The 26780-nt window shown below is 37.1% G+C and overlaps 1 protein-coding gene across 1 annotated transcript; it reads left to right on the top strand.

The window, feature by feature from the left end:
* Window positions 1-12320: 12320 nt before the first annotated feature.
* LOC145568911 (putative 26S proteasome non-ATPase regulatory subunit 3) lies at window positions 12321-19534 on the top strand. The gene is made up of 9 exons (XM_081628295.1): window positions 12321-12476; window positions 12561-12656; window positions 12748-12938; window positions 16823-16960; window positions 17037-17173; window positions 17328-17382; window positions 17487-17597; window positions 18411-18650; window positions 18789-19534. Exons 2-9 carry the CDS (start codon window positions 12578-12580, stop codon window positions 19299-19301), a joined length of 1464 nt encoding a protein of 487 aa, XP_081484421.1. The 5' UTR covers window positions 12321-12476; window positions 12561-12577; the 3' UTR covers window positions 19302-19534.
* The last annotated feature ends 7246 nt before the right edge of the window (window positions 19535-26780 follow it).

Below are 26780 nucleotides of genomic sequence, written 5' to 3' on the forward strand. Positions count from 1 at the left end.
CTCAAAAAAAATTCCGCATTCACGAGATCTAGACACACCTAGCCAAGTTTGAAGTTGTCTTCGCCCTAGATGTGAAAGGTTATAATTTCTGAGGGTTTGGTCCCTAATCTCTATTTCAATTATTTAATTTGATTGTTTGATTTTATATTTTCCTTGAAGTTACTAACGCGTGTATTTTGTTATTAGAAAGAGATACGAGGCATCAAAGTATGTAGTCTTATTGCTTTATTCTTGTAGAAAGCATGTTTAAATTTGTTTAATTCCTAGTATCATGTTAGGATGTTATTATTGCCTTTTAGTATCATGTTTAGGGTGCCTTTTACTCTTTTCTAATATCATGTTAGTATCATGTTATGTTTAAAGCTTTGATCTTTATTGTTTAGTGACATGCTAGGGTTTGTTATTAATCTTGTTAGTATCATGCCTAGGATCTTGCTATTATTATGCTTTAACATTAACATGAACATGGTTATAATTGTTATGATTATAATTATGATTTATGATTATCATGTTGCTTGATGCTTATTTATTGTCATTGCTTGATCACACCTTTTATGCATGTTTAAAGGGAATTTATACTTGTAATCACGCTTAATAAGATAATTAATAATCTTGTTTAGGCTAATATGATTATAATTCAAGTGATCAAGTGATCACTAATAGTATTTTTATTTGTGCATTAAATTCAACCAACATAGATAAACAGGTGTAGGGTTAATCTGTTGATTGCATGTTAGTCAGAAAACGCACATGAATACGAGAAGAATGAAGTAGAGGCCTATTTAGGAGGTTCAATCTCTTTTAGGTTGGATTTGTACCTTCATCCCCGAACCCTATTTGGTTTAAGACCTTTTGGAGTTGACGATCTCCTGGATCGTTAAGGGGTGTAATCTTCGCCTTGTGAACGGTTTACAAGTTCCTAAAACTTGTTGGCGACTCTTTTGCTCTAGCTTCCTTCCCTTTGGACGCCACCATGCTTAAGTGTATGATCACAGTGGGGTTCAAGCTTGGGGTTAATGCTTAAAATATTCCCTACAGTTTTTGGCAACTCCACTGGGGAGGATTTCTATTTTAATTCCTGAAATTTATTTTGGCAATGATTTAGAATGAGCGGATGAGACTCGAAAAGTTCTAAGTATTTCATGTGCGTAATTTTGATTAGCATTATTGTCAAATGCATAAAAAAAGGTCCTCATTGGATAGACCATCCGAAATGAGTCAAAAACATAGGATTTTTACACGTAGGAAACTTGAGAAATATCTTTCACAACTAGAATTGAAATAATACTGCGAAATCTGGAAAACTCTAAGAACGTAGATACCTGCTGAGGCGTGTAGGAACTAGCGTCTAGAAAACAGGGCTTGTCGCCTGTAAAGTGCTTCTGTCGCCTGGCGACAGTTCTGTCACTTGGCGACATGGGTACTTTTACGGCAACAGTCCCTGTAGTCTGGCGCCAAGTTCTTCCAATACCGAGCCAGAACTCTACCTTCTTGTTTTAACCATTTCTAGCACTGTTGGCTCGATTCTACTTCCTGATTGAGTTTTTCTCACTTTTCTGAAACTCATATGTGTTCTACATATGGACATAACCCTCTAGGGGTTTACGCTCCATCTACCCAATCGAACGCTCCTGGCAACGACGGGTACATCCGAGTTTGTGAATCCACCAAACCGTGGAAGCAAGTTTTTAACTTGCGGGGTCCCATCCACTCGCGCCAACCCTTCCAAAGGTAAGGCTTCCGCGCGGTGCATCTGGACTCATAACCATGGACCCTCTTTGACTAACCCATATCCTGAACTTTAGAGAACTAGAGCCATGGTTAGGTTGCAAACTCATTGCATCATATCGTGACTATTTGAACTACTTGTGCATACCTTATATGTGCTAACCGTTTGTTTGACTTGTGTTTAAGTCTAAATAAACCAATTAATGACTAAAAAGGACTTTGTCTAATTAATGAATTAATTAATTAATTTGACTAATTAAAGACTAATAAAGTAATTAATCTGACTTAGTACGACTTTAGGCATGTCCCCTCAAAGTAAGCTTACTGGAAACAGTCCCAGATTAATGTTCCAGCAATGGCTCAGGAGTTTGGGTTGTGGCGCCATAGTTTACTGCCTGTCGCCTGGCGACAGATTTGTCGTCTGGCAACAAGCTTTAAACTGTGGCGACAGTTCTGTTGTTCCGGCGACAGTCCAGATTCTTACTCGAGTCATCACGACGAGTCTAATTAAATAGTTTGCTAATCAGTTCGATTATTTTATTAATAAACACTACCTTTGTTAAGTCCTTAATTGAGTCTAGTCACATAGTCTAGCCGCATGGTCCTACACAAGAGCCTTAACATGTCACATACACTCACTAGCGTTAGCACACACTTTATATAGTCACCATGACCATGTCTTAGGTTCATGCATGAGTCGGTTTTTTCCGTCATTTGAGTTGGGGGTACATTATATTCCCATTTTTTTCATATCTCTCCATCTACGTCATCTCTCCAATCTCTACATGCTTCCCCATGTCACAATATTCATTCTTCCTACCTTCTTCCATCTATTGCATGTTGAATAGAGTCGAGCCAAATAAATAACAATGAATATCCCTTAATTTCCCTTTCCACAGTACTTGGTCAAGGAGAGAAGGACGATTAATCAAAGACAACACCTTTATTCAAGTTCAACTTTTTGATAAGCCAATCGGTCGAAAAAGGAAAGCTAAGAAGATAATGGCAAGTCAGGAAGAAGTCAACGAACTCAAGGGACAAGTGGCTAACATGGCTGAAATGTTGAAGAATTTGACTCTCCAAATCAATGACCCTATGAGACAACAGCAAATGGAGCTCATCTAGGAAAATTTGAGCAAAGTATCCAATGACTATAGATTCTAGGGTATTAGCTCACAAGGGGTCTCGGTGGACAAGGATCTTCTTCCGCAGAAGTTCAATGCCAACGACATCCCGAAATTCAAGGCAATGGATAACCCTTATTTTCATTTAAGAGCCTTTGAAACTGTAATGAATATTAAGGGAATAGATAAGAAAGCTATTCATTCTGTGTTTTCTCTATCATTAGAAACCGTTTGTCAGCAATGGTACTTTTCTCTTGATAAAAAGAAAACCTCTAGTTGGGAGTCAATTGTAAATGCTTTCATTGATAGATATAAATGCAATATTCAAGTTGAAACTGATCATAGGGAACTTGAAATACTCAAGCAGAAAGAGAATGAAGGCTTTACTTCTTTCTTTAATAAATGGAGGGAAACTTCTGCAAAGATGGTTGAAGTCCCTACTGAAAGAGAATCCGTGAGGATGTTCATCAAAAATTTACAAGAAAAGTATTCAAAGCACTTAAAATACCAACACAACTTGAATACTTTCAAGGCTGTGTATAATATAGGCATTGACATTGAAGATGACCTTCTGAAAGATAATAGTGCGAGAGGAAAGAAGAACGACCATCCTTCTTCTTCCTCTCCCATTAATGAAGTACATGCTACGATCACCTCCAAACCACGAATCCAAAGGTCGAAAAGAGTGTTCACTCCACTTGGTATGAGTTATGAAACAACTTTTGAAAAATTACACCACAAAGGACTAGTCATGCCCATAGGGCCTATCAAAGATCCAGTTCTAGAAGCCAGGCCACCCAAGTGGGATCCTAATAAGCACTACAAATATCACCAAGGAAAGAGTCACGACACTGAGGAGTGTTGGAAACTCAAAGAAGCTATTCAAGATCTGATCGATGACAATAAAACTTCTGAGATTCTAGCCATCGCAGAAGATCAAACATCCTTTGATCCTTCACTCCTCATCACACCTGTAGGTAAGCCCATGATCGAGACAGCATATATAACCTCTCTTGATGAAGTGGCCGTGATTGAGGAGGATGAAAGTATTATCTTAGATAATATCAGGGAAGACTTGTCAAGTCTAAAAGAAGACGTTTGAAAACTGCAAGATGTCATTGCCATGCTCTTGAATGTGGTAGAAGGATTAGCAAATCGGATGATAGTTGTTGAACAAAATGAAGAACTCAATGCTCCTAAGCCACGGACAAAACAGACCATTGAAGAATACACACCAATAGGAATGACTTACAATGAAGCTTTTGAATGTCTCCATGATCAAGGTCTCATTCGCCCCATTGGTCCCAGTCAAGACCCTCTGCCTGAAAAACGGTTTCCCAATCGGGACCCAAAATCTTATTGTCGATACCATAGAGGTTGTGGTCACACCACCGAAGTATGTCTCGCTCTCAAAGATCGTATTCAAGACCTCATTGATTCAAGTTTCCTTCATGTTCCTTCGCGCGACAAGAAGGCCAGGATTAGTAACAATAATAACAGTGGCTGGAAAGGAAAGAGGAACGACAATCCTTCTTCTTCCAAAGCTACCCACTCGAACAACGTTAGCATGCTTAACTTGGATGAGGTCCTTGCCTTAAACAAACAAGAGCAAAAGAGAACCTTTACACCTATTGGCATAAGTTATGACACAACATTAGATCGCCTTCATGCAAAAGGTTTTATAACTCCCATAGGACCGTTTGGGGACCCACCTGTCGAGAAGAGAACGACTAGCTGGAACACCAATGCACATTGCAAATATCATCAAGGTAGGGGTCATACTACCGAGAGCTGTTGGAAGCTAAAGGAAGCTATCCAATACTTGATCGATAATAACAAGCTTCCCATACCTCCAGCCAGCAAGAGGAGCGAGTGATGATAAAGCAAACAATACAAGACAAGAGGCGAGCTTTAACGACAAGATTTCGTGACCTCTTTTTCTATTTTATTTATCCCTTCCCCAATAAGTCTAGCATAGACACCTTCTATTTTTCCTTAGATATACTTTGTAGATTTCTTCTTTTTCCCTTTTAATAAAATGAGCATTTATTTTCTTGCATATGATCATTGCATTGCTTTCCATTTCAAAAAAAAAAAAAAAATTCCATGTCGAACTAAGCACAAGGTATACCAATGATTTGAGGCACCCCTTGTAGCCACATCATATCACCTTTCACCCTTTAAAAAATATGCAATCCTTTTTTGATAAACCACTTTGAGCCTCGTCTAACGATAGACCTGTCATTTTTCAACCCATATCTACCTAACCTTGGGATGGGATGGTGTGCAACTTATGCAATTTTCAAAGAACAAAAGCTTGAGTGATTTTACATAAAACTCAAAAAAAAAAAAAAAAAAAAGCAAAAATGATAAAAGTGCACAAAAGGGCAAGTGTTCCAATGTCATTGACATGAAAATGTCTTTGATATGAACACGTCTCATATTGCGTCTCTTATCGAGTGCCCGGTACCGTGCCTGAGAAACATGAATGCCAAGTGAGTGATAGACCGCATGATCGGGATTGCCCACGCTTATAAAAAGAAATTTGAATTTGAAAAAAATGATAAAGCAAAAAGAAAGAACAAAATATAAAGAGTTAAAACACTCAAGCATAAAAATACAAAGATTCAAAAGCAAGGTTGCACACCTTGGGGGCTTATCTAGGGTCTTGATCCTTTATCCCTTTCTTCTATAACCTTTAGCCTAACCACGTTACAACCCTTAAAAGACCTTTTTGAGGTATACACACTTGTGCGAGGTTTGGCTAGAGCTACGTTCGGCCTGATTCCTAATGGATACGTAGGCAACCTCACAAAGGGGTACGGCCGTAATAAAAATGCATTCATATTTACGTTCATAATTGATCATATCAAGGGATTTCCAATGCTCATCCCTAACCATGTAGAGCTAGACTTGGGGGCTTGATCCCTACATTATTAGCCTACCCAGCCTAAGAGTCACCATCATTTGACTCTTTTCAATATATTTTTCCACACACTTAGCCCTTGCGGCCTAACTTTAGTGTCACTATCACACACATCACAGATACATGACCAAATAATCCTACCTTTAGGAACCCTTTGTCATGAAATCTTAACACAACGCTGAAGCATGCCTTGTCATGTCAAAATCAAGATCAATCATCATTGCATCACAAAGTATGAAGTACTTAGCCTCCGCGCCTAAGCTACCTAAATACTTTCATTATCAAGTCAACTAGGATAGTCTAAGATGTTACGATCCTTGTACTATGAGATACAACGTGGGCGCATACATTTGACTAAGCTCATTCAACATGCACCATCAAAAACTTCTTTCTTTTTTGTGTCTTTATTTTTCGGGAGAAAGTCGGTACCCTCCACAAAAATGACGGAAAATTTTTGCTTTTCACAATACAATGCACACACGGGTCATGAGTCACACGTGTCATTTCACTTCGAGTCGAGTCAACCTCGAGTCAATCATAGCGAGTCAAGTTTATACCTTGAGTCGTGTCAAGACAATGAGTCAAGCGACATTAAACCTTAGGTCAACCTTAAAATAATTAAAGAAATTAGCAAAGTCCTATAGTCAAAGATAAATACAGGAGCATCCCAGTGGCAGCAAGAGTAGAATAGGTAAGACCCTACTCCAGTGCCAGACGACAACATCTAGCGTTTGGCAACAGATTTCAGCGCCTGGCGCTAGATTCCAGCGTCTAGCGACAGAGCCAAATCGCGGCGCCAGAGGCATTGCAACGGCGACAGAACGCTCAACCACTCAGAGCAATTATTTCAACCTCTTTCAGCAATTTCGGGTTCCTTGGTACGCCAGTTAGCCCCTATAAGCAATTTGACATGATTAAGCAGTCGGCTTGGTTACAATCGCAATAAGTGATTGACCTGACGAAAGATCGTCTCACTTAGCTTAAAGCGCCTAAACATTGGCTCATCGCAAGACACCGACATACTGGTTCATAAACAACAAAGGCACCGACATAATGGTTCACAAGCAGCAAAAGCGCCGGCGTACTGGCATAGCGGAAGCAAAGTTCAAAGCGAGCTTTAAAGATCGACAAGCGTTGGTCTTCGGAAGTTTTCTTCGAAATATTATCGCAACAAACATTCATTCAAAGCTCTTTTGTTCAGAGACGCGTGGACATTTCATTCAAAGCTCTTTTGTTCAGAGACGCGTGGACATTTCATTCAAAGCTCTATTGTTCAGAGACGCGTGGACATCTCATTCAAAGCTCTTTTATTCAGAGACGCGTGGACATTTCATTCAAAGCTCTTTTGTTCAGAGACGCGTGGACATTTCATTCAAAGCTCTTTTGTTCAGAGACGCGTGGACATTTCATTCAAAGCTCTATTGTTCAGAGACGCGTGGACATCTCATTCAAAGCTCTTTTATTCAGAGACGCGTGGACATTTCATTCAAAGCTCTTTTGTTCAGAGACGCGTGGACATTTCATTCAAAGCTCTTTTGTTCAGAGACGCGTGGACATTTCATTCAAAGCTCTATTGTTCAGAGACGCGTGGACATTTCATTCAAAGCTCTATTGTTCAGAGACGCGTGGACATTTCATTCAAAGCTCTTTTGTTCAGAGACGCGTGGACATTTCATTCAAAGCTCTATTGTTCAGAGACGCGTGGACATTTCATTCAAAGCTCTTTTGTTCAGAGACGCGTGGACATTTCATTCAAAGCTCTTTTGTTCAGAGACGCGTGGACATTTCATTCAAAGCTCTATTATTCAGAGACGCGTGGACATTTCATTCAAAGCTCTTTTATTCAGAGACGCGTGGACATTTCATTCAAAGCTCTTTTGTTCAGAGACGCGTGGACATTTCATTCAAAGTTCTTTTGTTCAGAGACGCGTGGACATTTCATTCAAAGCTCTATTGTTCAGAGACGCGTGGACATTTCATTCAAAGCTCTTTTGTTCAGAGACGCGTGGACATTTCATTCAAAGCTCTATTGTTCAGAGACGCGTGGACATTTCATTCAAAGCTCTTTTGTTTAGAGACGCGTGGACATTTCATTCAAAGCTCTATTGAGACGCGTGGACATCTCATTCAAAGCTCTTTTATTCAGAGACGCGTGGACATTTCATTCAAAGCTCTTTTGTTCAGAGACGCGTGGACATTTCATTCAAAGCTCTATTGTTCAGAGACGCGTGGACATTTCATTCAAAGCTCTTTTGTTCAGAGACGCATGGACATTTCATTCAAAGCTCTTTTGTTCAGAGACGCGTGGACATTTCATTCAAAGCTCTTTTGTTCAGAGACGCGTGGACATTTCATTCAAAGCTCTTTTGTTTAGAGACGCGTGGACATTTATTTTCAAGCTCTTCTGTTCAGAGACGCGTGGACATTCCTATTCAAGCTCTTTTGCTCAGAGACGCGTGGACATTTCATTCAAAGCTCTATTGTTCAGAGACGCGTGGACATTTCATTCAAAGCTCTTTTGTTCAGAGACGCGTGGACATTTCATTCAAAGCTCTATTGTTCAGAGACGCGTGGACATTTCATTCAAAGCTCTTTTGTTCAGAGATGCATGGACATTTCATTCAAAGCTCTTTTGTTCAGAGACGCGTGGACATTTCATTCAAAGCTCTTTTGTTCAGAGACGCGTGGACATTTCATTCAAAGCTCTTTTGTTTAGAGACGCGTGGACATTTATTTTCAAGCTCTTTTGTTCAGAGACGCGTGGACATTCCTATTCAAGCTCTTTTGCTCAGAGACGCGTGGGCATCCTATTCAAGCTCTTTTGCTCAGAGACGCGTGGGCATCCTATTCAAGCTCTTTTGCTCAGAGACGTGTGGGCATCCTATCAAAGCTCTTTTGCTCAGAGATGCGTGGGCATCCTATCAAAGCTCCATTGTTCAGAGACGAGTGAACATCCCACTAAAAGCTCCATTGTTTAGAGACGAGTGAACATTCCTCAAAAAGAAGCTCTTTTGTTCAGAGACGAGTGAACATCAACGGCAACGAAGCACGACCACAACATCAACAACGGCAGGATGACGTTCTCTAGCTTGTGGAAGGTCGTCAAAACAAAATGCAACAAATCGGTTACTTCAGTGACGTGTGCTCGACGGTGCAAGATACGCGTATCTTAACTCTCTTATCTGTTTAACTAACGCTAGTTCGCAGGTATCGGCGTTAGAAGAATGATTTAGGATCGCAGAACGTTCTGAATCATTCTCCTTCCCTATCGCTACTTTGACTTTCGTTTTCGAAACTTGCGTTTCTCCAAACTCAGTCAAAGTGGGGGCTTCTGTAGACACCCAAATGTGTCTCCCCAAAATCAAACCCAGTGATGAATAACTTTTGCGTCGAATGATAATCGAATGAGGTGAAAGTGTGAAAAGTCAAGTGTTGCGGTTGGTTTTTATTAAATTCTTTCTTTCTGTTTTCGAAAAACAACTCTATTTTATAAAAACAGCCAATCCAGTTTAGTTTGGTCCACGACAAGGGTCCAATAATAGTGTAGTTGGATGGGTCCAATAATAGTGTAGTTGTATGATCACAGTGGGGTTCAAGATTGGGGTTAATGCTTGAAATATTCCCTACAAGTAATCAACAAGTCAGTAGCAGTAGGGGTTCTCATCAGAGACATCAGTGGGACAGTTTTAGGAGCTCGCGCTTTCAACCTCGGCACCACCAAGGTTTTCGTAACAGAGGTCATGGCTCTTCATAAAGGCATTCTTCTAGCTCTTGAACGTGGGATAAAAAATATTATAATTGAAGGTGATAATCTCTTAGTAATCAAGTCTATTAAAGGCATCTGATCAACACCATGGCAAATTGATCATATTGTTAAAGACATTTGTTCTCTTCTTAGCAATTTCAATAACTGGAGCATTTGTCATATCTTTCGGGAGGCAAATCAAGTAGCGGACTGGATAGCAAATGTTGGTCATTAAGTTAGTGATAGTATGGATATAGTTCCTTGTAATAATTCTTCTTTATTTCCCATCCTTTCTTCTAACACATTAGGAATTCCCCTCGCGATGAGGTTTTTCTAATGTTTACTTTTTTCTTACCATTGTAAAAAAAAATAAAAAAAAAACTCTAGTTTTGAACGCTTTTTGTAGAAATTGTTTAATTAGAAATTAATTCCCTAATTGCGTTGGTTTAAAAACTTATTCCCGCGGTATTGTCCACGTAGGATTGGTACCAGCTTCGTAATTTTTTTTTATTTTAAATTCAGTAAAAAACGCCTAACGGTGATAGCGGTTCTGTACAATAGAACCGTTTAGAACTGTTAACACTATTAGCGGTTCTTAGATAATAACCGCTAATAACGTCATTAGCGATTCTTTTATAATTTAATAATATTACACCCACTTATAATATTCTTTGTAATTCATTCTGACATATTATACGGAAAAAAAAATAAAAAAGGAGAGCAATAGATGATCACCCAAACTCCATAACAGCGACCACGAGACTTCATAGCGGCGACCACCAAAAACGACCACCACGGCAGCGGTTCACGGCAACGTCTGTACGACCTCCACGGCAGCGGTTCAACGCCCATAATTTGTCCCAATTGTATCTTTCTACCATCAATTGTGAGAGGTTAGCCCTAATTTTCCATTTTAATTTTTTTTTTCATTCATCATGTATATTGTACTTTAATTCCTAAATTAATTTGATACTAGGTTGGCCACCACGACACATCCCTAATTCTCCTACTGATACATCTACTGCTGCCAATCCTACTACTGCTGCTGCTGCCACTCCTACTCAAACTGCTACTGCCACTTCTTCTGCTGCTACTGCCACTCCTCCTTCTGCTACTGCCACTCCTCCTCAATGCATTCCTCTTCTTCGTCCTCCTACCTCACCACTTACTTCTCTCATATCACCACATACTATGCTTAGCCCATCTTCATTCTCTTTGAATTACGAGTCTTCTCCCCCTTAATCTTGTACTCCCCAACTGCCATTAACCTACCTAAGATGATCACGCACCTCGAGTTCTACTATTTCACAATTATCACCCATTACAGAGGTTAATGAATCTGCATTTGGGTCATCGAAACATCATTTAAAGAAGCAGCGTGGATCCTAGGTGCTAGATAGCTAGAAGCAATTTTTGGTCTTAAATTATATGTAAATAACATTTTGTTAATATATTGATGAACATGTGTTTAGTTTGTGTTGGATGAATGCATATTTGTTGGTTTGTCACAGATTCTTTATAGGCATTATGCCTTTTTATTTTTTTTAGGTTCATATTTTTTTGGAGCACATTTAGAGGTTCATAATTTTTTGGAGCACATTTACTGGTTTAAATAGCAGTTTTGCAGTGGTAGGCTCATAGGTTAAAACCGCTAATGTCGTTTGCGGTTTTACAATAAAAACCGCTAACAATATTTGCGGTTTATAGGTTAACTTTGCCAATGGTGATTGCTATTTAATTATTATAACCGCTAACAGTGATAGCGGTTGCGGTTCTACACTGAATTTTTTTTTTTTTTTAAAAAACGAACCTTGTACCAATCCTACGTGGATAGTACCGTGGGAATAAGTTTTCAAACCGACGCAATTAGGGAATTAGCTTATAATGGTTAAGCCATTTCTATGGAAATCTTTCCTCTAGTTTTATTAAATTTAAAGTGAAAAGAAAATTCAGGTAAATTGCACAAACTGTAAGTTATTTTTATAACACTAAGAGCAAGATTAGCCTTGTCTGGTGTTAAGATTTTAATCCATTGCCACATCAGATTTTATATAAAATTTAATTATTTATTTTATTTTTAATTATGTTAAGACTGTTTAAGACTCAATCAGATTTATTTCTTCACTTATTTTAGATTTCTTTAAAATATTTATTAATTTTTTTTGTATTTTAACATATATATTTCAATATTGTACGTTGTTTATATTTTTTTGTAGGCTTTTAAAGAAGACAAATAAATGATAATAAAATCAATAGGATATTTAGTTTCTATAATACATATATAGAGTAATTTTATTATGACTAGGTACATACATGATAAATATTAAAAACCAACAAACAATTACAAAAAAAATAGGATAGTTAAAATACAAGATAATTTAAATTGATAATTATTGTTAAATCATGATTGGTACGTATTTTTATTTTTTTTGAAACAAGTTAGGCACATAATAATTAAGATAAAATAAAACAAACAATATGATTTTTGTATATAAAAAATTAAAAACAACGTACATATCTAAAAAAAAATTGAAACAACGTACATACATTTTTTTTTAAACAACGTACATAGAATATTTTTTTTTTGAAGAAATGTACATAGATTTTAATGTATTTAAGAAATAAAAAAAAAAGTTTTTTTTTATCAAAACACTGTGTTTTGATGTGTATATAGGGAAAACACTGTGTATAGTGTGTAGAGTTGAGTCTTGAGTTTTCAAGACTCCACTTCATATTTTGTTAGGACTCTACTTCTTACAATGACTTAGGGCTAATCTTGCTCTAATTAAAAAAGAGCCGTAAAAGTTTTCCCAACAAAAGGAAAAAGAAAAGCCGCTTCAGCCTTCAGCATCATTGAGCTTCTTGCAGAAGAAGAAAGGAACTACTGAAGCATAAGCGACTACATTTCGAAGCTTCAAACCCTAACATTTTCCCCCAAATTCAACAGATTCAGGTACAAATTCATCAATTTCATTCCAATTTCTTTTATTCAAGAACTTTTCTGATTAATTTTCTGCAATTTCATCCTTCGCAACAGTTGAAATCCGCAATAAAATGACTCAAGATGTGGAAATGAAGGATACTCAACCCCACTCAAATTCTCTCTCCTCAGTCGATCCACCTACTTTGAAGCGTATTTCCTAATTCCTTCACTCCGATTTTGATTTCTGTTTCGTTGAATTTTGCCCAATTTTTAGGGTTTTGAACTTGATTTGTTGTTGCAGATTTGAAGGAGATTGCGTCGCTATTGGAAACGGGTTCTTATACCAAAGAAGCTCGTCGGATTTCTCGTGGAATCCGCCTTACCTTTGCTGTTCGTCATAAGCTCACGGCCCGTGTGCTGCATTTCTTCCTTGATTACGCTCTTTCTCCCGGTTCCGAGGCCCATGGAAAGATCTCCGCATTTCTTCCCAAGGTAACGTTTATTTGATTGTAATGCAGAATTGAAACAAAGAAGACATAGATTCCCTGTTATATGAATGAGTTGAACTGGGAAGTAATCATTTAGTGTAATATTTTTGTTTTTGATTGGAATTTAGAGTAAAGCTTACAAATGAATAAATACAAGAGAAAAAAGAAATTGGTGAATTCTGGTTTGCACCTAAAATCTCACTTACGTTTTTTTTCTTTTTTTTTTTTTTTTTTTTTGGGTGTTCCACCCGGTTCACCCTTTGGGCTAATATGTATTCGGGGCTCAGTTCTGGGTGGTTAAAATCTCACTCATGTGCGTCTGCACAAAAGGCAGCTCCCGTTGGTACCTCTTGTAATGTGCTTGCCCTTACTAGTTCGATGCTATTTTCTCTGTGAATCGATTCACCAAATGCCTAGGCGTGCCCAAGTGGTGATTTTTAGAATCAAGTATAAGATCCGGTTAGTGCCATTAGGTGTGAGATATTCCTTATTAAAATCAATAGTATTGGGGCTATGTAATTAGCAATCTTCCTTGTAGAGCATGAAAAGCTGCTATTCATGAAATATTACTCTAGGAACATGCAAGATCAAGGAAGAAGTATTAATAACACTTAAAATTCTTTATGATGGTGAGTAGTAGTGTAAATCTGTGACGGAAGCACTGAAGTGGCCTTTACCTTCATGTTGTCAAATTTGGCCTAGAACTGAATAAATAAAAATTTTTGTAGTTGCAAGATCAGTTCATCTTTTGCTCTGGACCTGCAAATGAGCATTTTGTTGCTTTAGAATAAGTAAATGTCGTGTTCAAAGAGGTATGTGGGAATCATGTCTAAGCTCTTAGTTGCCTTTTGATCCCAACTATAAGCTATTAGGGGTGTCCATAATTTGGATAAAAACCGAAATCCAATCCAATCCAAACCGAATTATCAATTCGGATCGGATCGGATTGAGGTTTTTTTGAAAATTCGGATTTTCGGATCGGATTGGATTGATCCTAATCGGATCCAATTAAAACTGGAAACTGAAATTTAGATATCAACATGTATAATATGGACTGCAGTGGTTTATAATTGGGCCTTTAATATCAAGATTTGTGCAAAATATCCATTGCTGAGCCTGAAACATTTGAGATTTTAGACGACTAAGCTTCTGCCTTGATTAAAGAATGCTGGTGGCCTGCCTTTTGTGCTGTTTGCTGCTTTCTTCTTAGGTTGCTGCTGCCTGCTCTCTTTATAAGTTGATGTTGCCTACTGTTTTAAGTTGATGCCTCCTACTGCCTTCTATTGGAAGTTGCTGAAGTCTTGAACAAAAAGTTGCTGCTACTTATTTTGAACAAAAATGCTGCTACTTAATTGTTGTAATGAACTCTTAATGTTGCCTTTTAGTTGTACTACATGTTTTGAACAATTTAATTAGACTTGATGTTAAACAATTTATGTTAATCATGACTACCGTTTTATATTATCGTACTAGTTTATTAGATGTTATAAATCAACGTATTTTAATTCGAATTTTCGGATCGGATCCAAAATAACCGAATTTTAATTCGGATTGGATTGGAAGAGTAATTCGGATCGGATCGGATTGGATTGAAAACCAAATTATAATTCGGATCGGATTGGATTTAGCCTAAATCCAAACCCAAAACCGAATGGACACCCCTATATGCTATATGAGGGTTATATAATCATTCAAGTCACATATATTTATAGACAGCTGATGAGGCCTATTAGGCTATTATAGCATCAAGAATAATGGCATAAACTCAACGAAAATAACTGTTGATGAAAACTTGTTATGAGGGCGTTATCTTACCGACAGGGTGACTAAATCATTGGCAATAAGAAAAATCATTAACTCAAAAGAAAATTTCTTTAGTACATGACAAGAATATGCCTCCCATGCAATAAATCTCTTGCCTGTCACACTCTCCTCTCTCTGTGTTGGCCCTAATGTCTGTGTATAGTCTTGGATTTCTAGGTTATGGTCTCTGGATGATGTAACTCACCCTTTGTTCAGTGATGGTATTAAGGAATTGGGGTGGTGGGAATCTAATATATATTATTTATTTTTACAAAGCAATCCTCTCTTCCTCTTGATAGTGCCTTCCTGCCAAGTACATGTAGACCTGCAAGGTTGGCTAGTACTTGGGTGCTGACAAAGCCTCTCTCCATATTGTTCCTTGCTGAAAATTAAAGCCTTTAATTTTTTCTTCTTCCTCTTCATCAATTGAAGTTCTGTTGTATGAATTGAGGTTGTCTATCCAACTTTATGAGTGGCTGATTTGAAAATCATAAAAGTGAATTTGAAGGCTGTTCATAGATAAGAGAGGTATCCCATGTCTGAAGGCCGAGGCTCAGAGTGGATTCAGTATCCTAAGTTGTATCTCGAGTCTCTTTTGGTCTGCATAATTATGGTTTAGATTGCTGTAGTGGAGGTAGCAGAGCCTTGTTTGATAGGCTGTAATTATCCCACTCCTTTGTCACTTAGTGATAGGGCGGGGGGTAGTAAGCCTTTTAAAGGAGAAGTCTTATCATGCTCTGTAGAAAGCTACAGAAGTACGTGTAATCCAACTTTCTTCATTGAGTACTCTCTTTCAAAGCTCTTTTATTGTGAGGGATCGGATAATAAAGGCATTTGTTTTCATATCGGAGTTGGGTGTGGAGTTTATAGATGTGTAATAAACTTGTTTGGAACAACATTAGTAGTTACTCCTTCCGTCCCCTAATTACATGTATAAGAGAATCTTTCTATTATAGGATTGTGATTTTTGAAAATAATACCCTCATTTCACTTATTAAACTCCTCAATTGTCCTCAAATAATAGTGATGGTGTTTCTTGGTTTATGTACTGGTCATCCCTTTTGGCATTAATTGGTAACAATCACTCTCTCTCTCTCTCTCTCTCTCTCTCTCTCCCCCCCCCCCCCTCCTCTCAAACTTCATCTTCAACCTCTGGTTTTAACTTTTTCTCTCTCTTCGTATCTTGCCTTTCGAATTGGGTTTTTCATAAATAAATCTATTTCTTTGCTTGATTTTGTTCCCTCTATAAAAGTCCTCAAGTAATTTTACCATTTGTTGGTTGTATGAGCTAAGATCTGGCGGAACCCCCATATTGTTCATTTTCTATCTCCTCAAAAAATTCTAGATCTGGTTGTTTATATAGACAACATAGAGTTATCTTCAATTTCGCCACTTTTCTTCAACCTACCATCATCACAAACTCCATGTTCAGACCAAAATCAAAGAAATTTCATCAAAAAATTCCTAAATATACAGATTAAAGAGATAAAATGATTAAATTTCGTTTCTTCTTGCCAAAATCCTTGTTAGGAATCGAAGCATTGATGGTTGAATTAGACACCATGATTGAAGATAAAACTCGAATCTGATTAAAATAAACAAAACCTTACTTTTGAATTTTATTTTTCCTACGAAAAAGAAAATGAAAACATCTGGAAAAATATAGAGTTTTGCCGTTGTTATTTAGAGAAAGAAAGCTTGAGAAATTTAAAGAAAGAAAATGAGGGAAGAGGTTGATTTTGTGGGTTTTGCCATTATATTCTAGGTCTGTGTTTTCAATTGTAAGGGAAAGGAGAGAGAGAAAGACAGAGGGGTTTTTATTTATTATTTTGGTTTTTAATTTTTGCAATAAAGTTGTACCCACATGGACTATTGTACTTTCCAATGATTATGTTATAAGAAATCTCCCATTTTCCTTAGTAACCGTGAAAATTGAGAAATAGGCATGTAAATAGGGGATGGAGGGAGTACTAGGAAAGTGTGACTTCAGGTTCTCTTTTAACCATGCATATTATAGTTCCAATGTTGCTTACAGCTATGTTCCAACATGGAAATCCTAACTTATTTTCATAACATTGGTTATAGGGAGGTGAACAGGAGATGGAAGTTGATACTGCAACATCTGCTGTGCAACCTTCAGGGAAAAGCACTTTACCGGAGCTGGAAATCTTCTGTTACTTGATTGTCTTGTTGTTTCTAATTGATCAGAAAATGCACAATGAGGTGTGCTCTGTTCCAATGAACTATTTTTGTACCTTCATTGTCGTATGTGTTTCAAGCTAACTCTGAAAATGTTCAGGCTAAATCTTGTGCTTCTGCAAGCATTGCTCGTTTGAAATCATTGAAAAGAAGGGTTGCTGATGTGCTGGCATCCAAATTGTATTCTTTCTATTCATTGAGCTATGAGCTCACTGGTGATCTTGCTGAAATCCGTGGGTAGGCTCAGATTTGCTATTTGCCTTAATTTCTTGTATTGAAATTAGATTGATAACCCTAATGTACATAGGCAAACTATAAATATGTTTCATAAAGTTATTGATTTTGTTGTGATTCTGCTTTAGCTCTTTAATCTAATTCTTTTCTTTTCCAGTGAACTCCTCACCTTGCATCGGCTGGCTACATTGCACCATGATGAGCTTGGTCAGGTTTGTGTGCAGTCAATGAGAAGCATAAATATATATAATTATATATACATAATTTGATTTATATGCTGAGAGTTTGAATTACATGTGATTTATCTATGCTGCAGGAAACACTTCTGAACCTGCTGCTTCGCAATTACCTCCATTACAACTTGTATGATCAGGCTGAAAAGCTGAGATCCAAGGCACCTAGTTTTGGGGCTCATTCCAATCAGCAGGTATTCTCTGTTACCTGTAATGCTAGTACTGTCTTCCTATGATTTATTATGCACTAGTGTAGTAAAGCAGTATTTACGCTAAGAAATCTGTAATCCTTGGTTGTTGTTTCACATTTTGTACCTGCTCTTCTAATGCTATGAGAGGTTGATTGGATAATCTCATCTCAAACTGGTAAAAGTGATGTTGGCTGGTGTAAAAGTTATAGAATTTAATTCTCTATTAACATTGTCATTTTCTATCTAATAACTCCAAATGAAGCTGTATTTCTGTTTGAGACTTCCAGAAATTGAAGGCAAAATTGATTGTTTAGAATAAGGAGGGTAGTTTCATGAAGTTGCTTTGAACTCTCTCTGTAAAAGTTGCTTGTAGTTTTGTTACTTTCTAGCATTACTTTTGCTTGGAAAGTTCTTTATATTGTTGGGAGTATCATGCACCTGTCTCTTATGTTTAACACCTGTCAAGTTTTCTTTGAGGACCGCATCTATATTGGGGTTGTACTGTAATATGTTTTACCAATTTTTATTTGGCTCTCTGGTTTTGCTTGTATGCATGGAATGTTTTTACAATGTTATACCTTATTATGTGGTGTAAGCCACTTACTCTTGGTCATTTTGTGGTTCAATTATGGGGGTAATAGGAACTTATAGTTGGAGTAGCTTAAATCCTATTTATGGAGTATTTCTGGTCAAGTATGCACCATTATCTTCTGTTGTTGTCTCCTTTTTCACCGACTACTGCATTTTTCTCTTGTAAGTGCTTATTGTCTAATGATGATTCTGGTCTAAGTTATCAACTTAAATTTTTTGCTGCAGCATTGCCGACATCTCTTCTATGTTGGAAAGATCCAGACAATTCAGTTGGAATATACTGATGCAAAAGAGAGCCTTCTTCAGGCTGCTAGGAAAGCACCTATTGCAGCCCGTGGTTTCAGGATTCAGTGCAACAAATGGGCTGTGATAGTGCGATTACTACTAGGAGAAATACCTGAGAGAACAATGTTTATGCAGAAAGGGATGGAGAAGGCCTTGCGTCCGTACTTTGAGCTTACAAATGTATGTTTAATGAATGTGATCTCATTTGCAGCATGTATTCTCATTGTCTTAAACCTGCAAAGTTCATTTTTAGGCAACTTTATATTTTGTCAATTCTAATTTATTGCTGATGAACTAGTGTTGGTGGTGGCTTTGTAGGCTGTTCGTATTGGTGACTTGGAGCTGTTCAGAGGAGTTACTGAAAAGTTCTCTTCTACTTTTGACAAGGATCGAACTCACAATTTGATTGTCCGTCTGCGCCACAACGTCATTAGGACTGGGTTGAGAAACATTAGCATCTCCTATTCCCGCATCTCTCTTGCAGATGTTGCTAAAAAGCTGAGATTAGATTCTCCCAACCCTGTTGCTGATGCTGAGAGCATTGTGGCCAAGGCTATTCGTGATGGTGCAATAGATGCCACTTTAGATCATGCAAACGGTTGGATGTTATCAAAGGAGACTGGTGATATCTACTCAACAACTGAGCCACAGTCTGCCTTTGATTCTAGAATTGCTTTCTGTCTGAACATGCACAACGAAGCAGTACGGGCTCTACGATACCCACCTAACTCGCACAAGGAAAAGGAAAGTGCCGAGAAGAGAAGGGAAAGGCAGCAGCAGGAACAAGAACTTGCTAAGCACATTGCCGAGGAAGAGGATGATGATTTCTGATGATGCTCACAATCTGTGGTGGCCTTTAGCTTTTCCATATTCTTGTTTATCTCTCAGGGAAAGCCCTTTTAGCTCACCCTTTACTTTGCTGAGATTATCATGATTGAAGTCTAGATGTTATGATTTTCTTGCACTTTAAAAATTTTCAAATATGCTTTTAGTTGCTGCTGCAGCATACTCATGTTTCCAACATTTTTTCAGTTTAGTTTGATAGTTTCTCCATTCATCAGCAATTCTGGATCTGTTATCGCCAAGATTCTTGTGCCTGATCGATCATGTTTAACTGGTATATTACAGTTTTCTTTGCTATTATCATTAGGAAGGCAGTTCCTGTATTTATTACTTGTTCCACTTTTCTTTTGTGGCCGTATTTTATTACTTGCACCATTTCTTTATTTGGAAACCTTTCACAATATTTTACTAATTTCTTCTCTTCTAGTGGATCCTCCAACTATTATACTTTAATATTTCCATATTCTTTTTCCACTTGAATTCCTTCATATTTTATTACTTTTTTATTATTTCTCTTAAAATTTCGCGTATTAAAAAATGGAGCAAGTAATAAAATACAAAAGAAGTATTACTTTTCCTAGTTTTTTCATAGCGGCAAATGTTGAAAAGTGGAAAGTAAAATAGAAGTGTCAACCACTCAACACCCAAAATATCAGTGGGCTAGCAACACAAACATAGATTTGGAGTAAAAAATGTGAGGTCTAACATTCAAAATCGGGTTTTTTGATGCCCATGAGGCTTATTGCATTTTCTTTATTTACTCCCTTTATGTTTAAATAAAGAAAACGTTTTGACTTTTTACACGATTCATCTAATTTGCTTTGACTTTTGTTTGTAATTTATACATAAGAATAAATAAAGTCATGTGAATACTTGTTAGAATCGTCTCAATGAATAATTTATTAATATTCAATTGTTATAACTTTTACTCACTGATAGTTAAAGGTAATTTCAGTTAAAGTTTTGCATTGGCATATAAGCATATAAGAAATGTTTCATTTATTTAAAAATGGAGGGAGTATTAGATATGTATCCCTATTACATGAGTTAAGTCTGAAGTTTGACATACATCTTAATCATCTAAATATCTAATATACTTACTTGTGTCCAACGATTAGTCAGCTAAAAACCTAACGAGATGATTGGAACCCTTTCGATTTTTAATGGAGTATTAATTCCAAATTTGTGGTTTCTTCCCCTTGATAGTTTTTCCTACTGGTTATATTTGTAAGGAAATTTTGTCAGATTACACCTTTTAAGTGTTCTTTGTTGTGAGAAAACACCTTATATATATATATATATATATATATATATATATATATATATATATATATATATATATATATATATATATATATATATATATATATATATATATTTGTGAAAATACACCTAATACTAGAAATTATTTGTAAAATAATACCTGAGGCCCTTTTTCAACCTGTTGACTTGGTTTAACGGCATTGACTACCACGTGGGGGTCACGTGCGCCGGTTTATCCCTCTCCCTTCTAATTTTTTACCCTTTTTTCCCTCCAACTTTTTTTCTCTCTCCTCTCAATTTCTTCCCCAATTAAACCTTGTTCTTTCCTCTGTTCTTCCACCCAAAGTCCATTGCTCCCCTTTGAAGAAGGTGAACTCCAATTTTGAGCTCCAATTTCTGAAAATATACTCAATTGGCATAATTATGAGGCAGGTAAGTAATATTAATTAAGGACTTATTCCATTAATTTTGTTGATTTTGCGAATTATCGTAAGTTAGGGTTTTAAATTGGAATTAGGGTTTTTTTTATTTGGGGATTAATTAATCTTAGCAATGTTCTGTAGGATAGAGGTAGCAGTAATGCCGAGGGGTTAGAAGTGCTTTTGTGGTCTTCCAGTTGCTGTTAGGACTTTGTGGACCCATGAGAATCCAGGGAGGAGGTTCAAAGCTTGCAAATTCTACAACTTTGAGACAACAGAGGTTGCAACTGCTTTGAATGGGTAGATGAAGAAATCTTGGATTGGCAGAGGGATGTTACTAATGTGCTCATTGCTGAAAAGCACAGACTTGCCACTGATTTGAGGTTGGTGCAAGCTAAATTGAATTGTATTGAAAGTTTGAAGAGAAGACTTTCTCAGCAACTTGACAACATTGAGAAGAAGAAGTGGAAGCAGAATGAGGTCATAGCAAGACAGCAAAATGAACAAATTGGTGTAGTTGTTGCTGCTTGTATTGTTGTTTCTGTTGTAGTTAATGTTGTTGTTGTTAAGTTGATTGGTTAGAAGTGGTGTTCTTCAACCACATTATGCAATGTAATGGAATTAAAGCCCTTAAATTGGCTATGTGTACTGGTTTGACCTTTTAATGGTCTATTAATGAAAAGATGCTATTTTGCATAAGTTTGCAAATTTCATTAAGTGTTATCCTAACTGTTATAACCAGAACAATTGAGCAACATTTACAAAAACAAACTAACATCCATACATTAAAGGGTACAATGTCATAAACAACAAATAATAGTTATTGCTATTCACAATAGCATATGTTTCAAAAACACACAAAATAGCATTTTATAAGTTCTTAAAAACAGATGAAAACAGATGCATAAGTAAAGCAGACCCTGTTTATGCTCTTTTTGTCTTCTTGGCAGAGGTGACAACAATAGTTGAAGCTTGTGAAGAGTTCACAACAGCCAAGGAAGATGTTTTCTTTGTCTGTCTTGTTGTTGAAGTTGTTGTAGCTGCCTTAATTTCTTGCCTTTATGCCCTTGTTGAAACACCAGAAATAGATGATGTTGTTGCTGTTGAAGTTGTGCCTGCCTTTCTTTTTCCTGTCTGAGCTCTAGAAGTGGTAGTAGTCGTAGTTGCTACAGATGGACCTGATGCAGGTGCAGAAGTGCTTGCTGGTACTAATGCTGATGTAGGGGCTGCAGGTGTTGCTCTAGGTCTTTTAGGCATCTTCTCATGAGGTGATTGACTTACATTTTGGCACTTGGACTTGTTGTGCCCTAGACCACCATAGTTGGAGCACTTCTTCTGCTTCTTTATTCTTTGCACCAACTGACTCTCCTGATCTTCTCTTGGCTTGATTTTTGACCCTCTTCTTTTTACTTGGCCTACCAGGCATCTTTCTATAAGGAGGGGGTAATGGCTTTGGGTGAGGTTGAGTGTCCCACTGTTTGTAGCCTGGCTTGGCTTTGAAAATAGGGGCATATGTGGCTGCATGTGTGCTTACATGGTAAGCATGGTGTACAAACTCCTCATATTGCAACCTTCTCTTTGCAATACATGCTAGAGCATGGTAATATGGAATCCCTAACAGAGTCCACCTATAACACCCACATACTTTATCTTGCAGATTAACAACAAAAGTATCACCATCATCATCAACTTCAAATTCAAACAAATTAGCCTGGTTCACTCTCATGTTTGACACATTTTTCATTCCATTCTCAATCACTTTGACTACAGAAGGCATAATCATTCCTTCAAAGTTTTTCAAACCCTCCCTCTTTGCACAACATCTTTTCATTACATATCTCCTAATCCACTCCATAAGGGAAATGATGGGTTCGGTTCTAGCTTCTTTCAAAACATTATTAAAGCTTTCACAACAGTTGTTCATAATCATACAAGACTTAGACCTTGTAGTGAAAGCATGCTTTGACCAATTACATACTGGTATTGCCTCCGGATACTTGAAAGCTTCAACATTTATTCTCTTAATTGCAGCCATATGTTGGTCAAAATGATGCTGAAATTTGTAGGAAACCATTCATAAATGCCATATTCAATAAAACCTTTGACATCTTATTACAATGTAAACTTAACAAATTAACTTACTACCTTAGTTAAAGATCTTGCTGCGTTCCAAAAGTGCTCCCTATAAATCTCACCAGGGAACTTAGTTTTGAAGTTAGACCAGGTATGTCTACAACAAAACCTAATGTCTGCATTTGACATAACAGTTTTGAAAGCATCCAACATACCCTTCATGCATTTCAGAACAAAGCACAACATTTAATCATGTGCTAACAATATGCAATAAAAGAACAGAACACAAAAATGAAAGTAAGGGAATAAGCAACCACACCTTCTGCTTATCAGACATGTATGTCACATCCTCTTCCCTTTCATGCACCCAAGTCACAGAAGTAGCCACATAAGCTATGTCCTTCACTAACAACTCGATGAACCATTTCCAAGTCTTAGATTTTTCTGTTTTAACAACAGCCTAAGCAACCGGGAATATGTTGTTGTTCCCATCTTTGCCAATTGTAGTTAGAAAAATGCCAGGAAATGGGCCTTTAGGTGAGCTCCATCCACTCCAAGTACAGGCCTACATCCAGCCATAAAGCCTTCCTTGCATGGCTGTAAGCACACATACATTCTTTAGAAGAGAGGGGGTGGATTTTCAATACCAACCACCTAAACTATAGATGTACTTCCTGGGTTATACTTATATATTGCAGTAGCATAGTCCCACACTCTATTGTACTCTTCAACAACATCACCAAACAACATTTTCAAGGCCAGTTTCTTTGCAAAATAAGACTTGTAATGCCCAATTTCAGCTTGCACTTCTCTTGTAGCCCTACTAATGAATGGACTTAATTTCATATTAGGATCATCTCTAAAATCTTCTAAATACCTTTCTGCAAGGTATTGTGAGGTCACCTTAATGTTTTGATGTTAATGACCACACACATGGACCTCTTTGATACTTTTGATCTAGAAAGTTTCCTCACCCTTAAGCTTACTGCAATGGACTTTCCACCTGCATTTCCTCTTTTGGTTGCACTTACACGTATACAACCTCCTCCCCTTTTTCCATGTACAAGCACATCTCTTAGCACAGTAAGCTGAGACCCTCAATGGTGTATTATGCAGGAAATAGTAATCATAGCCATTATCTATGGCATGGTACCTTAAAGCTTTCCTGAAAACCCAACTAGAAGGGAATTTAAGCCCAAATTTCAATGTTATCTTTTGCTTAAAATCAACAGCTGGGTTAAAGATGGGATAATCTGATCCTTCTTCATCTGACCCTGGTTTGTTCACATCATCCCCATCACTGTCCTACACCTCATCATCCTCAAGTCCTTGACCTAGTTCTAATTCCTCTTCCACACCCTCATCTTCAACATGACCAGCATCAAGCACACAAATCTCACCAGAACCCCCTCCTAAACTCCGAAGAACTGTTTCTGTAATACCACCATCTACATTATCACCAAATATGTCATCATCATCTTGATCTTCATAGTCATCTTCACTGAGAATCACTTCATTATCTTAAGGGTCAGATTTCATAAGCTCATCACCCCTTTCCTGCTCCTCCTCCTCCTCCACAGTAACTTTGTCAAGCTCAATAGTGTTTGGTTCAGGCTCATTGATGGGTTCACTCTCAATGTTTGGTTGGACCTCTATATCTGATTGTAGTTGAGTTTTTAATAGGGAGAAGGTAGATAGTTTACTTCTTCTGGGTTTCAAAGGAAATGAGTGGTTTTCTAAGGAAATAAAGTTGGATAAGGGGCTAGGTTTGGACGGCAAAGTGGGTGGGTTATCTACAAATATAGGGTTTTGAAGGGAATCTTGTTCAGGCCCTACTTTGGTTTTGTTTGACTCACCACTCTTTTTGTTGACTCGCCACTCAATAACTGCCCCACCTGTCCTGCTGCCTTCCTCAAAGCTGATGACTCACCCATCCCTAATGCTGACTCACCCATCCTTCCAATTGATTCTTCCTTGTCTGAAGATGTACTAAACAACTCAGAATCTGAGTAAAAAGTAACCCTAGGTCCATATCTAAGTGTGGGAGGATCTATAGGTTTCTTAGGAAGATGTACTAAGTACAACTCATACCAACCATCCTTTTCCTTGGCCTCTAAATATTTTGGAATGTCAGCATCACTCAATAATTGTTTTCTGCCATAATATAAAGTACATCCCTTCTTCCTAAACCAAATCTCCCCAACCTCATCATAACCCAATTCACTTTTAATCTAATGTACAAATTCAAAATAACATACTTCATCTACATTTGGATGCAAAAACACTCTATAATACTCAGAATCACCCTTCACATATGTTGTTTTGCGATTTTTAGTTAAAAATTCACCACCATACAATAACCTTATGTTAATTGGTTCATCCATGAATTTATACCAAGGATAAAACACATTCATCCTACCATTAAACCTGATACAATGAAATACATGCACACGAATTTCAGCAGCAACATCCATGTATCCAAAAGCCAATTACACTAAGCACACTTAAGTAACGAAACAACACAGACAACAACACAAATATAAAACAATTATTTTATATGTCCACTGCCATTAAAAACCCATTAGTTTAGTGAATTAAGGTCATGCATGCCTTCCCAATTCCTAACATTACCAACCATTTCCAACAATTAAACAATTAAGGAATCTAAACCCTAAGTGCATAAAAAAATTCGAAATCAAACCTGGGTTTCTGTATTATAGTGTAATTGGTCCCCCTTCCACGCGTTCTCTTTGCAGCAAGCTTCCCTTTTTTTTACCCATGGCAAACACAAAGAAAAGGACAAAGAAATTTAGGCAAGTACAAAAATAGAAACTGAGTAACAAATGAGAGGAGAGAGAAATTTTTTCACTTACCCAATTCCTTGGCCGAATTTAAACCACGAATTGAAGCATTCAATTCGTCACTACCATGGTTGAGCAACTTCCCAGAGCTTTTAATGGTGATGTGAGCAACACAGAGAGAAGTAATTGAGAGGAGAGAGAAAGAAATTGAGAGGAGAGAGAAAATAGATTTGGAGGGAAAGAAAGGGTAAAAAATTAGAAGGGAGGGGGTAAATCGGCGCACGTGACTCACACGTGGTAGTCAACACCGTTAAACGAAGTCAACACGCCTGAAACCACCCTTAGGTGTTATCATACAATTAAAAAGTGGTATTAGGTGTGTTTTCACAAAAAAAAAATTTATAAGGTGTTTTCTCATAACAAATCACACTTAAAAGGTGTTATATGATAAAATTTCCTATTTGTAAATACTACAAGTTTTAAGGAGAAAATGCAAGTTTATCATTATGTTAAACAAAATTTGTTCACCAAATGACAAAATTGTAAACAAGTCAACAACTTTTTATTAAATACATATCCCACGGTTATTGATATATTTACGTACATGTCATGCTATTGGGTTTATCAAATTGAAAAACTAGGGCTTCCTTAGTTTTAAGTGGTGACTTCTAAGATGTTTTATCATAGGTTTCATTCACTAAAGTTAATCAATTGTTTGGATACAATCAAATGAATCAGATAAAAATCATCCTCAAGGCTACAATAGATCGTTAGATTGTCTCTCTAAAAAAGTTGTAGATCCATACGATGTAAGCGGGAGATATTCCACAATGCAAGATTTACTTAAAGATCATAATTTTTTTATATTTCCTTATTTAATTTAATATGTTATGTATTTGTTAATTCGAATA

This window comes from Chenopodium album, chromosome 11 (assembly GCF_948465745.1).
Source record: "Chenopodium album chromosome 11, dcCheAlbu1.1, whole genome shotgun sequence".
NCBI lineage: Eukaryota > Viridiplantae > Streptophyta > Magnoliopsida > Caryophyllales > Amaranthaceae > Chenopodium > Chenopodium album.